The 18,816-nt window shown below is 47.0% G+C and overlaps 1 protein-coding gene across 2 annotated transcripts in view; it reads right to left on the bottom strand.

Annotated features, from left to right (window-relative positions):
• LOC138516982 (drebrin-like) overlaps positions 1-18,816 on the bottom strand; it is a 716,984-nt gene that overhangs the window by 228,165 nt on the left and 470,003 nt on the right. For both annotated transcript variants that reach the window (XM_069632471.1, XM_069632470.1), the window contains exon 4: positions 804-878. In XM_069632471.1, coding sequence (XP_069488572.1) covers positions 804-878 — 75 coding nt within the window. The remainder of the gene's footprint in view (positions 1-803; positions 879-18,816) is intronic.

Raw genomic sequence — 18,816 nt, 5'->3', positions numbered from 1 at the left:
TTCAGTGAGTCTTGCCAAGCTTGTCTGTGGTATGACAGATGAGTGGTGTTCTAGCATGGTTCAGTGAATCTTGCCAAGCTTGTCTTTGGTATGACAGGTGATGGGTGTCCTAGCACGATTCAGTGAGTCTTGCCAAGCTTGTCTGGGGTATGACAGATGATAGTGCCCTAGCTTGGTTCAGTGAGTCTTGCCAAGCTTGTCTGTGGTATGACAGGTGATTGGTGTCCTAGCATGATTCAGTGAGTCTTGCCAAGCTTGTCTGTTGTATGACAGGTAAGTGGTGTTCTAGCATGATTCAGTGAGTCTTGCCAAGCTTGTCTGTGGTATGACAGGTGGTTGGTGTCCTAGAATGGTTCAGTGAGTCTTGCCAAGCTTGTCTGTGGTATGACAGGTGATTGGTGTCCTAGCATGATTCAGTGAATCTTGCCAAGCTTGTCTGTGGTTTGACAGATGATTGGTGTCCTAGCATGGTTCAGTGAGTCTTGCCAAGCTTGTCTCTGGTATGACAGATGAGTGGTGTTCTAGCATGGCTCAGTGAGTCTTGCCAAGCGTGTCTGTGGTATGACAGGTGATTGGTGTCCTAGCATGATTCAGTGAGTCTTGCCAAGCTTGTCTGTGGTATGACAGATGAGTGGTATTCTAGCATGGCTCAGTGAGTCTTGCTAAGCTAGTCTGAGGTATGACAGATGATTGGTGTCCTAGCGTGGTTCAGTGAGTCTATGTGCCCATAGTGGCAGAACTCAAGGAACAGATAATTGCACACAAAACAGTTGCTCCTACAGTGGCAGTAGAGATCTCCTCACCTTGAAGAATGCCTTGATGGCCGGCAGGTGCGTGGCGCAGGTCTGTCTGTAGGCGTCGTCCACTCTCTCCCCAGCCTAGAGAAAGGAGTTAAGAAGGACACTGTCAAAGAGGTCACAAAGGGTCTGCCAAAGACATGGAGTCCAGATGTTGGTAGTCAAGAAAGAGGATCTGCAGAAAGTGTTCCACAATATCCTGCCCCCCCCCACAGCCATGGCGAGAGGAGCCTACATTTCATTCCTCCAATCACGTTCCAACAGGTACAGATGGGCGGCGCTACAACCAGGAAGACATTCCTAAAATCCATGCACACGGATTATGCAAACATGTTAAACATACAATCAACATTTTTTTTAAAAAAGCACAAGTGCGGAATACTTCATAGTTTAATTCTGCTCCCAAGCCTGAGCCTCAATTATTTCTTACATTTTAACTGCTCAATAACAACTCAGGGGCACCGCGTTTGTCTTGGAAGCAACACAAAGCAACAACACACAGACCAACACAGGTTCGAACCCCGGGCTCGCACTTGCAGACTGGCCTCCTGTGTATTACGTGCCTTATAAAAGAACCATTATTGTATGAACTCCAGTTCATGTACCGTGTGTATGTAATATTGATGACATTCTCTCGCTCTCTCTCTCAGCCTCTCTGTCTCTCTGTCTCTCTCTCTCTCGCTCTCGCTCTCAGCCTCTCTCTCTCTCTCGCAGCCTCTCTGTCTCTCTGTTTCTCTCTCTCTATCTCTCGCTCTCTCTGTCTGTCTCTCTCTCTCTCTTCTCTCTATCTCTTAGCTACTTAGCAGCCCTACACATTTTAGGGCAGGGCCTATCCATAATCCTCTATAGCCATGAGAATTAATTGGAGAGTATTAGCATGCTTGCCAAATGACTACATTTCACATTGACAAGTGAAACGTAGGCTCATTTTGCACTCTACCAAATTCTGCTTTTCCCGACCTGAGCGTCTTCGGTCTTTGTCGAGCCTACATGGGCCTTGGACTTCAAAAGATCCTGTTGCAAAGATGGCTTTGGTCAAGAGATCCACTCTTGGTTTGAAGTGTGCTGAAGATCTTGGATCTTGAAAGACACGCTGGTGGATTCTCTTCTGTGCAGGGCTGAAGTGAATGCTAAATGCTGCTGATGGCAAGACCAGGCTGCATACATGTGTAGCAACTTATGACTAGACAGGAGACACCCTTTCTTTTTGTCTAAAACAACAGCCCAGTACAATGTGTTCAATTTTCCAGCAGTATGAATGGTGATAGAAGTTGGATCTACCTTGGGGGTAACTTGTTATGGAGTAAACTATTTGCACCTCATCAATATAGTAACTGCTTATAATGTCATGATTAAGTTTGAATGCCAATGTTGCACATTCAAATTAAAAAAGAGGGCGTAAAGCAGTGGTGCTTGTGGGACCCCCAGTAAAATGCATTGATGCTGCTGGGTAGCCCTTGCTGTGGACATTCACTTTGCGTTCAGTAGGAAAAGGCATTCAGTATTATTGTTCTCTGGCCCCCGCCACTTCCCTCAGGCGTTGGATCAGAGTTTGGGGTCACTGCTTTCAAAAACTGCCAAAGGTTCCAGCATCACCGGCAGTGAGGTCTGACCCCCGATTAGTTGCTAGCTCCGTTTATCCCACGTACATACTTCCCAAAGCTCGACTGCCATTCCCCAAAAGACCTGGGGCCAGATTACAGAAGGTTTGCACCGGTGCAAGGGCAAAGTTGCACGGTATTAGCCCTAGGGTAAAGTTTGCTCTATTTTTAAAATCAGTGGCACTACTAGAAAACGATTGCCCCATGACAAGGGCAGTTTGACACATTAAAAGCACCAGGGCAAAAATTCCCCTACTCCTAAACTCTCCTATGTCCATTCCCCTCTATTCCAATTTTAACCTAAATCTGTTTTTTTTTACACCTAAAACCCACACCCATTATTACATTTTCTTTTCTTTATTTCTATATTTTTTCTGCTGTTAGGTATTTTTTACCCGCTCTGTAATTTCTTCCAATATTTGAAAATTCGTTCTTTTTTATTTCCTGTAATATTATCACTGGATAGCCCTGGGGGGCGCCAACATTCCAGAATGTGCCTAGGATTCTTGGATGCAGCATTCCCTGTGGGAAGTTGGCGGGAAGGGTTAAACGCTTTAATTTTGGATGCAAGGAAAGAAAGACTCTTGAATGGGATCGAGCGTGAAAAGCAATAGAGAATGACCGAATGCCACCCATTGTTTCATAGGAGCCGATGAAGAAGGTCCATGGAATCCTGGGGCCCTAGGAGACGGAGGAAGGGGTGGGAGGGTGTTCCAGGATAAGGGGGGCATTGAATCAAAGCGGAGACCGCACCAATACTAGCTGGGAGAGTGAGCAAGGGGGCGATTTCATAGACAAGGCAGAGACAGCTGTGTCAGGAAGATGACACTTGATTAAATTGGGGAGTGGGAGCACGCCCTGATTCAAACATCAAGCCCAGCTTCACTACAACTGATGCAGGAACAGGAAGAGGCCCAAGAGTGGGGGGGCAAGAAAGATCAGCCCCAGAGTGAAAAGGGCCATCTAAAAAGAAATCTCTTCCAGTATAAATGGGGTCGCAGACTTCCGTGTCGACATGGTGGACCTTCAAGTTGAAATATTTTTGCAGTGGCCTCTCCAGTAAAAACAAAGTAGAAACTGCGTGCCCTATGCATAACTTTAAAAAGAATAGCCACAACAAGCAATGATTGTTGCCAAAGGGGAAACACAACCGAAAGGCAGGAGCCCTGGGGGACTCCACAAGTGAAGGGAAGGATTGAAGGACGAAAAAAGGGAGCACAGAAAGTGACTGGGAACATTCATACAGAAAGGAGGCCAGCCAGAGGTGGGCACAGTCTTTAATCCTGAGGCTGGAGTGGTGCTCTAGCGGGATGGAATGGTCGATGGTGTCAAAGGCCACAAAGAGAGATCAAGTATTACTGGATCACAAAACTGCTTGTAATTGTAATTGTTTATTTGTAAAGCGCTTATGCACAGGTGAAGTGCTTCAAAGTGCTTCAAGGCGGAAAGTGAGCAAGGGAATACAGTAGTGTTTCTTAGGCCTTGAATTTTCTGAATGATCTAACAGAAAAATATCAAGCGAGCTAAGCCTGACGGCATTTCTCCTAGTGCAAGTGCATGCTGTGTTTCAGGCGAACCAAGCTAGGGAGGGGAGACAAAGGGGGGGAAAGACAAACCAAATTACTAGGCCTAGTACATATATGTCATGCAGTGTGCAGGTGGGAGAGCGAGGTGCGCCCAGTCAGCATGGTCCCGGGATAAGTGCAGAGAGGTAACTCACTCATGGAATGTGCATTGAAAGTGCAGACGTGCTGGGCAAGTGCAAAGACTGGCAGAGGTGCCTGGGACCTGTGAGGCTCTGGGGATGCACCAGGTGACCAGTCAGCAAAAACTAAACAGACTTAGGAAGAGAAGGAGGAGGGAGGCAGGAGAGAAAGGAAAGGAGGTTAGCAGGGAAGAGAGAAGGCAGAAGAGAAGAGGAAGGTCTTGAGGTGTTTCTGAAACTTAAGGAGCTCCGGCTCAAGATGCAGAGAGGCAGGGAGCTTGTTGCAGAGGGAGGCAACTGCAGGGTATAAAGATCTACCCCCAAACCTCTGTTTGTGAAAGTGGCTCACCCGCAGAGAGTTGGAGAAGGACAAGAGGAGGAGTCTAGCAGGAGAGTATTTGAGAAGAGAGCATTGTAGATAGTAGGGGCCCTGGCCCCAGAAAGCCTTGTGGACTATGCAGATGGTCTTGAACTTTATCCTTGCAGCAACGGGGGAGCCAGTGGAGGGGTGTCAATGCCAGAGAGATGCAGTCCCTGGGCTTGAGGCCAAGGATATGTCTTGCGGTTCTGTTCTGGATGAGTTGTAGCGGCTGGAGAGTAGAATTAGGAAGTTTGAGAAAGAGGCTGTTGCAGTAGTCCAGCCTAGAGAGGACCAGGGCTCTGGAGATGGTGAGCCTCCTGGGGAAAGTGAGAAAAGGTTGTCTAAAGCCAGGTAGATGTTACCAAGTGGATGCTATGCCCCTGGCAGGGCGGATCCCCGAAGCGAGGAACCTTCAATAACTAGAAGGAAGGTGAGGCTTGAGAAAAGGATTTTTTTACAAAGGGAGTAAGTATTGCCTATTTAAGAACAGATGGGACAGTGCCAGCTTCAAGGAGGCATTAAGGATGGGAAATGCGGTACCACGGTAGAAGGTTGCATAGGGTGTCCACCTGCTGGTCAAGCAGAAGAAGGTAGTGGCATTAGTGAGATAGGCACTTCCACCTTCTGCCTCCAGGGGGAGGCGAGGGATAGAATCATGTCCTTTTCTGCAAACACTCTGCTAAGCGTAAGTTTCACCCTTCTCTGCTGTTGGCCTTGAGAGAGCCGCCAGTGCTCCCGAAACCACCGCGTATGTGTCCAAAGTGCCGGAGATCTGGGAATGTGTGGTTGGAAAGCATCCCTGAACGGCCCACCAAGACAGAGACGGAGACCTGCCAGAACGATCGAACGCTCCTTAGACTTGGGTTCATTTCCTCACTACACTGGGAGCTCGTGCATCTCATCACATGTGCTAAACCCGTTGCGCCCGATTCACAAAGGGTATTTAAATGTGCGCATGTACTTAGATGCGAACATTCAGCCACCCTGGCGCATCCCCTCCTTCCATATTTGCTTAATAAGAGGGCGTTTCTGCACTTACGAAGCACAGCCTCAATTCAGAAATGGGATGAGATTGCCGAAAAATGTTCAACCATCGTGAGAGTTGTATGTCTAAATTACTAACATGAGTAAATTGAAATTAGCTGCTATTAAAAAGGTTTCTCCAGTGACAATCTGCTGCCCTAGTTGGCCTTATTGTAAATACATCACTGAGTAAATGCCACCCTGAGTTCAGCTACCACAGGGTAAAGAACATCCTGCTTCCTGGTGCACTGGGAAGATGGAGGCAGGTTGACAAGAGGAGCCTCGAAAGCCCCCGAAGAGATCTCAAGGTGGACAAAGTAAGTGCTCCACAAGGGGGCACTAGAAGCAGGAAGTGTTGGTGTCCTAGAAAACCGCCCAATGCACAGAAATTGAACAGATGAGTGTGACAGCCTGAAAATATCATGTCTGGGAGAACCTGAGTCGCGGAACCAGCTTGGGATCCATGTGGTGGATATCACTGAGGGTTGATATCAAAGTATCAGACTAAGTGTCCTGCAGTAGCCATGTGCTCCATCCCTGAGAGAGTGTGGTAGGACCCTTGGCCGTCTAGTAGCAGGGGAGCAGAGATCCTTAGGATCTACAGCAACAAGGAGTGCATGTGCTTATCTGCACCCAAGGAGGCCCTGGATAAGCATACAGTGGCCATCCCTCTCCACCCTCGGGTTTACTTCCGCTTCGGTAATGTTTTAGTCACTGAAGCAGGGGCCCCAGATTAGGAATGCTGCCTGCGGAACAACAGGGGCTTGTCACCACCCTATCTAAAGGCTGAGTGAACGCTTTACCACCACCTATAGGGGAGTTTCCCCCAGGTTCCTGTCTACCCATGGAGACTGAATGGAGAAGGCCGGTAGATGGAAGCAGCCACCTACAGGATACTGGATATCATTTGAGGCTAAAAATGATGCTCTCCGGTGTCCGCCAGGATTGTGGGAGTGCCTGGAATGTTCTTGGTTCCAATTTAGTCCATACAGAAGCTATAATTCAGATGTCCACCCAGGCCAAGCCCAGCTGGAACAATACGAAGCACCACGCCAGAACATGAGCACACTCTCCACGGTGACATTATGAAGCGGCCTGCAGGACAGCCTGCACTGCAATCCATGTGTGAAATAAATGGGTCTTTTTTAAAGCTTCAACCAAGCATAGGGCTCAGTGCATAGCTAAGACAACCTTGATCCTAAGAGAATGCCTGTTAGCGACTCTAGCACTGCACCTCCTGTCTGATGTTAGGCTACATGATAGAAGTATTATTTGTATTAAACAGACAACAACCAACGGCATCTGGGTGATCAAGCAATTTACGCATACACATGGGTGTGTAATATTACAATGTGTGGGCCATCCACGGGCTCCAGACAAGGGTTTCTAGTGGGACTTTTTAACACCATGTTTTATGAACTTGAGAGTAAAATCATTTTTAATGGAGAATTAAAGTAATTCCCATTTTCAAAGGGGCATTTTAAAGGTAAGTCAAACATTTGTTCAATCTTGTAATATATTTTGCTTAACCTATGACTTCTTCACTAAACAAGCACCCATGCTCCAATTCCCGCTAGTATACAGTCCCACGCCACAATTATGGGTGATTTGATTAATTAACAATTGGATTAATTATCAAGGCGGTTTTACCAAAACTTGAATTTATTTCAATAAAACAATAAAAGGTTGTCTCAAGGTTTTATGTAGGGGAAGCCACCAAAATAGTACAAAATCACAGCCAGGTTGTCCACAAAAATTAAACTCACCTGCCTGCTTGAATCTCACTATTTTGCACAGAAAACATCCTTTTTCATAATCAAATCTCTATATGTCTAATTCTGAATAGTGATAGGCATTCTATTCATAATTCTCGTGCTTGTCGACCACTGTATCAACACTGTCTTGATTTAAAAATGTCTCCAAATTACACATTATTTTCCCCAATAACAGCAGCAATGTATGGAATCAGCGAACTGTTGTATAGAAAAATGACATCTATATACATATATTTATATCAATTGGCTTCTATTCATTCCCCCAGTGTATGTGTTGGATTTTAGCTTATGCATGCAATGCAATTAAATGTAGGATATTATGCATTGAATGTAAGTGTTGCAGTTTTGGGCAGCAGTGCTGTCAATTTAGAATGCCCAGACTATTTCAACTCACCCAACCAACCTGGGAGAATGGTTTGGTCATTTGATTAAACAAGTATGAGTGTCCCTGACCTCACACCTCAATAATAGAGTTCCACGGTGCAATGCCAAGAATCAGAGATATGTGGGATTTACATTTGCAATATTTTTATGGGAGTACAAATGACACAATCAAACGTTCTCTCCTATTCGATTGCTTATTAAATAGCAATGACCATCACAGATTACACTTTATGAAGCAGATCTTCATTAGTCTATGGTATGCGCATTTTCACATCACAGCTTAATGTTTACTAGTTCTGTGAAAACACATTTTGGTACAATTTAATGAGATCACAATTTACAAAGGCATGTTCAGAGACTGCATAGCACGCTACCTGTAGCAATGTGCACACAGCTCAGAAAGGTATTTTGGGTTGGATTGAAATTACATCTCACTTGATTTTAAATACAGTGAGATGCACTTTTCAGTGCCCATTACAAAATAGTTGTAATTTGGTAGCACCCTTTCCAAACCAACTCTCGAGAAGACACTCCTAAAGAGCATCTATCATTTCTAATGGGGAATTCCCATACTCACTTGGAACTGATCTTTAGTGGCATGGAACCAGCAGAGACCCTCTAAGTTTGGAAATCTCCTAGTCAGCAAGGCTACTCCTGATCTGTTTCCATGAAGGTAGGACTACCTCTGATTAAATTGGTTCTGATTCCCTCATGGATAGAGTATTGTCATCTGCAGGTAATTTCCATATTCAGCGCTCATCCAATAGGAATAGGTGGTGTTATTTCCTCTTTTTTTCCCCAGGACACAATACTATTCTCTGTGTTCTCCCACTTTTTGAAGTGTAAAATGTTCCAATACTTCTATTATGATTATGTCACACTATTTGTTAGCCCGATATGTCCATTAGCCAGCCTCATAGTCAGACACTCCAAAAGAGTACATCCCCCAATCATCTTTGGGTTATAATACATTTTTATATTTGCAGCCAGATAAAAGGTGGAAGCCCAATTTGCTCTCAGTACTTTAGGTTCTAAATAGTTTTTATTCCATAATTCACAGCAGCAGTCTGCCACCTCAATCAAATATGGATTGTGCCTGCAGATACAAGTCTGAGTATGCAACAGGAATGTTCACCATATTAATTCATACATGTGTGAATAGTTTATCATTTTAAGATTTTCGATAAATGCTTGGAGGAGACACCCAGTTTTGAAATACACACTTTTGCATTTCTCTAAGTCATGTGGATCAAACGTTATGAGACAAATTAGTCTCTTTGTATAATCAAATATTGGCCGCATTCCCTGCATTTGCCTATGGACAGCATATCGTGTTTCAGCGCATGACTTATGTAAACACACTTATCTAATGGGTCAGTGAATGATGTGTTTGAAATTAAATCACAGGCTTTGTTTGTGATCCAGTTTAACAGAAGGCTAGCTATATTGTCGGGTAGAGCTCAAATGTGCAACATAAGCTGGAAGAATTTCCCTCTGAGGGTCAGTAATAAAAAATAAAAAGATTCAGACCAACAGGTAATAATCTCCTGGAGGACCAGTGATTTGATTTAGTTTTAAAACATTCTTCTCTCCCAAAGAGTTTCCAAAGGTGCGGGTTGTTCTGAGGTGTCACAACGACCTACTTGAAGTCAGCAAAATATCGGACTGAATTGACCACAAGTGTTATTCAAACCGCCCCAAAAGAACCAATGCTTTTAAACATATTTACAATATGATAGATTATGTAATACCCGCCATGTTTTTTTTATAACTTCATCTAATAGTTGTTGGGGAAATTAAGACACTGATACATTATAGAAAAGAAATACAATGATGGTTCATTGTGGCTCTGTTTCTCAGGCACAGCAGGGACGCTTCACTTCAAAGTGCAGATTTCTGGAGCACATGCCATGTGCCATTTTTGATATGCAATTCCATGGTTGGTTGGGAATAAAGCTGTAGCTGTTTACATATAACACTGCTCTGTATCTCACCAAAGTTTCAGGATAATATTACTGTCAATCAGATTGTTCCATTATCGCAGGCACAGTTCTCCATGAACACAGAAAGTGTTTTACCTTGGAACTTTTCTGTATTTCTCCCTGTCTATTTTAAGTTACTCAAACTATTTAGGGCAAAATGTACTCTCGGCTTAATAATATTCCTGGCATGGTTTATTTTGTGGTAATATCAATACCATGTATCGAGTGCTATCTCTCAGGCGCAGCCTATTCATAACAAGGAATGAAATATGACATACGTGAAGCAGGAAAAGGCAGCATTATAATACCGCTTTGAATGCATTTAGTCTTTATTTGCCTTTGTGTCTTCCTGCACCTTATAAAAGGTATATCTTTGTAATCCTTAGTTCTAGTAATGCTTTCCTGTGACACTGCTCTGCAGGTGCTACTGTTCCGAACATATCCATGGAGCTGTGTGGGTGGAAACAGGGCGCAGCATCCTTTGTGTATGGTATTTTGTATTTCCTATTTTTGTTGCACATATTTTTACCATTTATGTTTTTACGGTGGGAACATGTGCTTGTTTTTACACAGTAAAAGGGGCTGCTATACTGATTACCGATAGGATTGGACATCACATATGTGACGCTCTGATCTCACACACAAACACTGCTAACGTTATGGGCGGGCGTGGGTGGGCGTGCGTTTGTGCATCTGTACATCTAAGCACCAAGAACACCCACAAAGTCTAGGCTCTGTATTAAAGAGGATTCTCCAGTTATGCTTTCAATCTAGGCGTTACAATAAGAGCGAGGAGAGGTGAGAGAGAGCAAGGCATACCATGGAGAGGGCCACTCTATTGCTATGCTGAATAGGAAGTGAAGGGAGGGGTTTGCTGATGCACACCCATGGACTCCATGCAATCCTCACAGGAATATATCTTCAATGGGAGCACAGCAGCAGATCCAGCCAATAAATAAATAAGGCAGAGTCTGATTTTGCCTCCCAAAACGTTATCCTGTACCTGTTATCTTCCGTGTTCCCTTTCTACGTGTGCTTCCAATTTCACCCTTGACATGATATGATATGGCATTTATAACGCGCCCATACACACGTGTTTCAAGGCAGGTAGTGTGGATGCACCTTATTGGTGTATCCACACTACTCTACTCTGTTACGTTATACCCTTGCACAGCTCTCCCTTGCTGCAAAGGTGGCTACTTAAATTGCAACCTTGCTTGGTCACACGCTTGAAGCAAGAACACATTCACAGATGGCTGAATGAATGCACTTGGATGGGTTCAGCCCTCACCACACTCCCTCAGACCATCCATAGGCTTCTTCATGGATATCAGTCTATCCTTCCACCAACACATTACGAAAAAGGCAAAACGTCTCAGAATCAGATCTCTCTACCCTGCATGATCAAGCTCTTCCCCCTGCCCTAGCACTTCTGAACAGAGGTGCAGGCCATAGGGATCTCGCATATCGATAGGGGTAAGGCCCTCCTCACAGGGATCTTGGCTGATCACCAGAAACCCCTCTTAGCGACTAACCGCCCTGTGGCTTGCCTGATCACTGGCTCTAGGAAGTCTGACTTCATCACCCCCACCCTGTGCATATTACACTGGCTCTCCACCCCGGCTAGGATCTGGTTACAAACCGCGTTCCTTACCTATAAGGCCACCACCACCGGCCTACCTGATGGCCAAACTAAAAATATTGTGCGTCACGCGGTCACCTCTTAGTAAGATCATCCCTAGACTTGCAACTGCACTGGTTCACAAGGGAACAACTAATAAGCAGTCCATATGGTGCTGCAGTCCAGGTCTCTGGAACTCTGTGCCGGAGGCAATACCGATTGTTCCAAGTCTCCGTCAGTTTAGCAAAGAATTGAAGGGCAACAACACTGTGGTGTAACCTAGACTGTGGGACTTGTGTGCACACCCCATGCGTACATTGTACTGTGATGATTTGCGCTAATGTTTACTTGCTCACTGGTTACACTATCACTAGCGATGTTCTGTCCTATGGCCTGTACAGCGCTCCATTGCTCTCGAGCGAGTTTCACGCCATAGCCTCCGTTTCAGAGACTTGGTTACAATCAGAAAGAAGACAGAAAATAAAAAAAAGTAAACAAAGAAATGGCCATGGGTAGAGAAGGAATGTTTATGGGGGGACGGGTCTACCCGGCAGGGTCCTCTGGACACTGATGGAGGGGGGCACAGGGCACCTGATTACCCTCTGATTTTCGGGCCCAGGTCCCTGCTCACCCTAGCCACACACCCACACTGCCTCCTGGCACCCCTTGCCCTTAGGTCTGCATCGGCAACCCTACAGTCCCCTTACCTGCACTTATTGACACCCCTGTCTGTGCTTTAACCTTGCACCTGCCACCTTGCTGGCTGCACTACCAGCTGTTGTTTTATCCCTTGCTCAGCACTTTCCACTCCCCCTCCCCCTTGCCCTTTACCCCGTACCTCTCCCCTGCACTTGTGTGTTCTCAAAGTCACTGGGCCTAGTGAGAGCAATGTGTTTGTCTTCCCTTGTTCCCCTCCCTTGTCTCGTTGCGCTCTGAAACACTTGTGTATGAGCGCGATACAATTAAAATATCACATATCATATCATATCATATATCAATCGCAAGGGCTATTGGCTGCCGCCAATGAGATATCCCCAAGCGGGTGCCTCCACAGTTTGCACAATCCATTGACCTTCCACTGGCAAACAACCCATCCCTCCAAGAACCTCTCAAAGACCTTGCCTTAGAAAGAGCTCCTTCTGTAGGGTATAAGGAGACCTGGCTGAAGAGCCCAGTGATCGCTTGGGTAGGAGCGAACGAGAGCACGTTTCTGGAGGGTTGGTTTCTGAGCATAATCAATGGTGTCATGTAACATGGCTCTGTTATAGTGGACACAGACAGGTGGGAGAACCGTCATCCGATGCTGTGGGCTTCATTATGGGAGTGCCTATTACGAGGTTCCCTTTGCGGGACCCGCGAGGGGAACAGGGAGCTAATTCCGGGCCGTTATTAACGTGCCCGTTATTAGCTCCCTCCCCATTCCCATTGAGCCCTATGGGGGCTCAACTGGGAATGGGGAATAGTTCCTTCAAGGAGGAATTACCGGTCCTCCTATGTCGGAATGACCCGGTAAGTCCTCATTGCAGGAACCCGGTATTGGAGCCTGGTATGGAGGCAGCCATGGGGCTAATAGCACCATGGCTACCTCCATACTCGCAATGAGGCCCTATGGATCAACTGAGCGTGATCAAAATGGCACTACTACCGAAACTATCATAAACCCTAAACAACAAGCCAGTGTGCCAATGGACATATAGAGCATTCTAGACCAACTAATGACAACATTCCTCTGCAAATGGACGGAAAGCGATTCCCCAAGAAGGGACTTCAGACATCGGGCCACGGTTTTGGTCTGTAGCAGGGGGGCTTTGTACAGTTGCTTTTGGTGGCAAACCTCCAGGAGTTGCTGGCTCGGGCATGACTTGAATCTGACATGGTGCCAAGAGTCATGTGGACTTGGCTCTGCGAGGGTCCTGGCGAAGAACATCAACAAGGGTCGCAACAGCACTGCGAATACCCGTGCAATACGACAGGGAATGAGGGGCCCAAGCAGGAGAGAATTTCATTGGGAAATCCAGGCGGCAATGTGCAACAACCCCACTTGTAAAACGGGGGGAGGAGATCATTTGGTGAAATGTCTGGGCTTCTACGGTAGGATCAGTGGCTTAAGTGGGCCGGGGCCTGCCAGGGCTGGACCCCGGCAGTCGCCAAAAAGTGAGGCTGAGCCGGGGGCCTGCCGGGGCCCTCCGAACCCACCACTTGACGGCGGGTCATTGTCCTGCCACGGCCGCAGCTGCGACGGGAGATGAGCCCGCCGTCATCAAGACAGGCAGCTGTGACTAACAGAAGTGCAGGGCAGTCACAGCTTCGCTCAAACGACTCCCTGTTGTGCCATTTACAGCGTAGGGCTGAGAGTAACAGGCACAACAGGAGTGGAGACAAAAGGGTGTTAATGTTTGACCCATTAACCCCATGACGGGACTCAAAAGGTGCCCAGCCTTCTATGCCACATCTTGGTTGGGACAGACACCAGGGGAAGCGGGACAACCAGGGGGCGGCAGCCCTCGGCAGGAGAGGGACACAACGCGGGTGGGGGCGGGGGGCAGTGACAGATACAGATCTCAGAATAAGTACAGGCGGGGGGACACATGAGGGAATGCGGGGAGGCGGGAGGCCTTATGAGGGAACAGAAGGATGGAGGGAGGAAGAGAGGGAGGAAGGAAGGAAGAAAGGAAGAAAGGAAGAAAGGAAGAAAGGAAGAAAGGAAGAAAGGAAGAAAGGGAGGGAGGGAGGGAGGGAAGGAAGGAAGGAAGGAAGGAAGGAAGGAAGGAAGGAAGGAAGGAAGGAAGGAAGGAAGGAAGGAAGGAAGGAAGGAAGGAAGGAAGGAAGGAAGGAAGGAAGGAAGGAAGGAAGGAAGGGAGGGAGGGAGGGAGGGAGGGAGGGAGGGAGGGAGGGAGGGAGGCCTTGGAAGTTATTTTAGGGGCATTATAGCATTTGCATAAACAGAACAGAGCTGAAAACGGATGCAGAGAACAGCTTTGGCCTATCAGTGGAACCCAGACACACCCACCACCTCTGCCCCGCTCCTCCCACCCTCTCTTCCTCACACGGTCATAACCTATTTCTTACACAACACCCCCTGTGAGCAGGCATCATGTCCTTCACTCCAGAGGACTCCGCAGTGCATTTAAAGACAGAACAATTTGTAAACTTTTCTGTTTGCTTGTTGGTTGTGGGGGGATATGAGAGCCCCCGGTAGTGAGCTTTCGTAGCCATCATCTTCCACCTGCCACTTTACCCTGTTGGCAGCACACCCACGTGCAGGCGCTGGGCTCTGCAACCATGCCCTGGCCACATTGGGCAAGGGCAGTGGTATACAAACTTTTTTATGTGGAGCCCCCTGAGAAAAAAGGTTGTTGGTAGGCCCCACTGCCCGAATAAAAGGAATGTTTGCATTTTATATTAAAAGCAGTCAACTTTCTCTCTTTTTTAAAAAGCCTCACCCTCAACAGGGCAATTAAATGATTTGCCCAGGAACACACGTTTGGGTTGTACCAGCAGTGCTGCAGTATGTAGACAAGACCACCCCTGTTCATTTATACATGCTCTTCTTTAGGCCACACCTTCAAATTTTAGGCCAGCCCACCAGGCAAGCCACGCCCCCAAAAGAGCTCCCCCCTCCCAATTTCTTACCCCACTTAAAGCACTGGAAAGGATCCTGGCGCGTCGCCTCTATACAGACAGTAGACTGAACTCTGGTCTACCAAGAGAATTCAGTTGGCAACGCAGGAGCTCTGGTTGTCTCTGAAATTGTGTGATATGATGACAGAGTGGACTTAAGGGGTGTCGACTGTCAAATAGAAGCGACAGCATGAGTCCTCTGAGATCCACAGACTCGGGACAGAGCAAGCCATGCCCCTGTTGGGCCATGGCATGGAACCGTGGATTAAAGAACCGCCCTCACTGATGGGAGAGTCTTGAGGTGTACACCAACACGCTGCCAGACTGAGGCAAGAGCGGGCACGTATTAGAAGACAGTGGACCCCACTACAGAGATGTGAGGGCAACCTGCGCGCTTTCCAGATGCTGACGTGTGGAAGCATGAAAGGTGCTGGCGCTGCCAACAAGTGCGCCAGGGCGGTGGGGAGATGGCTGAGAGGTTAAGCTTTGCAGCGATGCCAAAGGTGAGCCCACGTGCACAAGTTCACAAGATCTATCCGGTGATCTGAGCGATATTGAGAAGCAAGAGCAATATCCAGAGGATAGCACAGGGGCAACGCGCTGGTCTTGGATGCAAGACCACGCCGTGAAACAGAGGTTCTTATCCCAGATCCGCGCTTAGAAACGAAGCAGAAAAGGACTCGACCACTGACCTGATGAAAGAGGCGAGGCGCCGAGAAGACACTGCTCGGCACAGTGTGGCCTCCTGCACTGCCACGCGGACTGAGGTGGCCACGAGTGTTTACCTGTCTCAGCCCCATTGTTTCTGACACTGTATATGTATTTCATGGCGGGTACTCAATAAGACTATATGGTTTAAAGTGTGTCCGTCTGTCTGCTGCATATCTGACTTCACAATAACAAGGACATGTGTCAAAAAAATAATTACACTTGATAGGAGTATTGGTTCCGGCCAATGAGCAGGTCCAAAACCACAGTCACATACTCGCCAACACGATCCATTCCAGTCTGGAGGTGCTTATCCAGTTCTAGTTTTTTCTTTGCATTCTGGGACTTGTGGTACGACAATTATAATGGGAAAATCTGAACTACAAGCCCCAGAGTTCAAAGAAGAAAGCCAGGACTGGATCAGCACCTACAGCTTGGAATGGATCATGTTGGCAAGTGTGCAGTCACTCACAAAAGCAGACTCGGGAAGGTGACCTGCTAAGCGGGCACCCCCTTATGAGCCTATGCGTCAGACACCCCATCTTTAAGAAAAACCTGGCTGTGCCCCAATGCAGACTTCTGCCAAAACCCTTGCACCGCAAGGCACCTTAGAAAAATCCAGAGCAAAATACCAGGCAAAGGCGGCATAGCGGCTAGGTGGGTCTCCAATGAGGAGGGAGCACAAAGGTTAAGCCGATTCATGGGACGCCCACGGGGTGTATAGGCCAACGATGCTATTTGCTATGTCACTCCATAGGTGCCCCTAATGGCATCTCTTCCCGATTAAACACCCAATGCCCTCTCATACTCTGGGGGTAACATGAAGTCCAGCCAAATACTTTAATCTGTGACGAACGCCCAGAACCTTAAGTCCCCAATACCAATTGATCTTTACATGGTCACTCAACTCACATTTTCAGTCTACGTCTACATAGTTGAACACTAGATACTTGGTTACAAACACGTTTAGCCTTCAATTTCATCAATATAAAAGAGGGGAGGGCTGAAAGGTTTAGAATGAATCTTAACCTTTAAGCAAGCCTCCAGACCATTGTTCCCTCACCTGCAAAGCCATTACCAAAGGGGAAAGACCATATGAAAATCAGGCTTGGTCCCACATCAAAAGGCCCAATCCAACTTGAACAGGTAGGTCACATTCCTCATTCCTCATTCCACAAGCATCCCCAAACATGTTTCGGCCTTGTTGGGCCTCATCAGGGAGGAGTAACATGGGTCTCTAGGCCCAGCATGCACAGGACTCACGTCTGGGCATAGCCGTCCCCGCGGGGTGATGACAGCAAAACAAAAGAGGTGATGGCTGTAAGGTTTAGAATTGATCTTAACCTCTGGCATTGCCCTAGGCAACTCTCCAGACCATTGTTCTTTGCCTACCAAGTCATTATTCAAAGGTTTGGATAGAGCAGCCTATCTGCAAATTCAAAAGCACCCAGAATCCAACAACCTGCATCAATCTGGGTTCCACCCAGGCACAGAATCTGCTGGGCACGGAATCTGCTGGGCACGGAATCTGCTCTCATTGACCTAAAGATCCAAATTGACGAGATGAAAGACAATGGCAAACTTGCCCTCCTCCTCTTATTGGACTTGTCGGTAGAGTTTGATTTGGTAGATCATAAAATCCTCTAGCAACATCTTTCTTCAGAAGGCCATTTCTCACCCAAAGCCACAGCTTGGATCGCATCCTTCCTATCAAGCAGTGTTTTCCTCCTCTGCATTGGCCCCATCAGCCCCAGTCACCTATGGGGCCCTGAAGGCTCTTACGTTTCACCAACACTGTACAATATATTAATTAAACCCCCCTTTGATCGTCTAAACACGTTGGGTATCTCTTACCCGAATTATGCAGACGGAACCCAAATCCTCATTCCCATCTCAGGCAACTATAATACAGACTCCAACACCTTCGGTAGGATCTAACAAACTATTCAGGCCTGGATGGCCCTGCACTTGTTGTGCACGAACAATGATAAGACTGAGTCGCTCCTGCTTGGATCCCCACCTCTTCGAAATAAGCGCAATAAGTCCTTCATCATTGACGGCAACTCCATCACAGTTGCCAAAGAAGTCAAAACCCTTGGGGTGTACTTGGATGCTTAGCTTTCTCTAACTAGAAAAGGCCAGTAGACACTGAGAGCTGTGACGCAATCGCAAGAGCGCTCATAGTCTCTAGACTGAAACTTCAGATCATACAGAAGATTGCGCTACGAGCAGCCTTAAACGTACCAAAGAAAGACCACATCTCTCCAGCCAGAAGAAACCTACACTGGCCACCAATTTGTGAGCACATTCAGTTCAAAACTCTCTCCATTACCCACAAATGTCTCTCTAACACTGCCCCAGGATAACTTACCAGAACATTTTCCAGACCATAATACACTTGTCCCACACTGTCCACCCATGTGCACTTACTCTCACCTTGATTCAAATTACAAAGAGCAGAGGGTTCCAGCTTCCCAGTAGTGTCGGTGAAGCAGTGGAATGCCCCACCGCTCTCCCTAAGAGCCGAACCTTCATTCCTGACATCCCGTAAAGGCCTCAAAACCTGGCTATTTTCTCAAGACATCTAAATCCCTTCTACACAACTAACATGTCTCTGGCTTTGACTAATTGAAGCAATGTAACATAGCTCAGTATATGCACGATTCCAAATGTCGCTTTCTATAACACCTCAACCAGTGCCTTGATGACTTCGGGCTTAGTGCGCTTTGCAAATGCCAAATAAATAATTTACAAAAGGGGGAAACACCATATGCAAAGCAGGCCTGGTCCTACCCCAAAAGGGGAAGTCCCGCCCAAACTGCTTGGTCAAATCCTTTCTTCAGGCCACAAGCTTCTCCAGACGTGTTTCAGCCTCATTGGGCATCATCAATGAGGCCTAGCTTGGGTCTTTAGACCAAGCAAGCACAGGACCCATGTCTGGCCATACCCATATCACTCAGGGCGACTATGCAAACTAAAAGCTGTTCAGATTCATTCAAAACCTTCCAGCAATCACTTTTGTTGGTTAAACTTCATCAATGCCAGCGGATGACATAGTGAGGCAGACCTCTGAATGAAGCCGGCGCAAAGTGTCCAAGCAAGTGATACAGAGAGGAGGCACTGTAAAGCGTGTACTCTGGGTATGGATGGCGCTATGGTTGTACTGTCTTGTAGAGGAGGAGCCAAGTACCCCCACTCCAACTGCCCCACTTCCAGTATCTGAAAAATGGGAACCTAA

Source organism: Ambystoma mexicanum, chromosome 6q, assembly GCF_040938575.1.
Source record: "Ambystoma mexicanum isolate Mex_15411 chromosome 6q, UKY_AmexF1_1, whole genome shotgun sequence".
Lineage (NCBI taxonomy): Eukaryota > Metazoa > Chordata > Amphibia > Caudata > Ambystomatidae > Ambystoma > Ambystoma mexicanum.
Note: the sequence above shows the minus strand (reverse complement) of the source record. Positions and strands in the feature narration are given on the sequence as shown.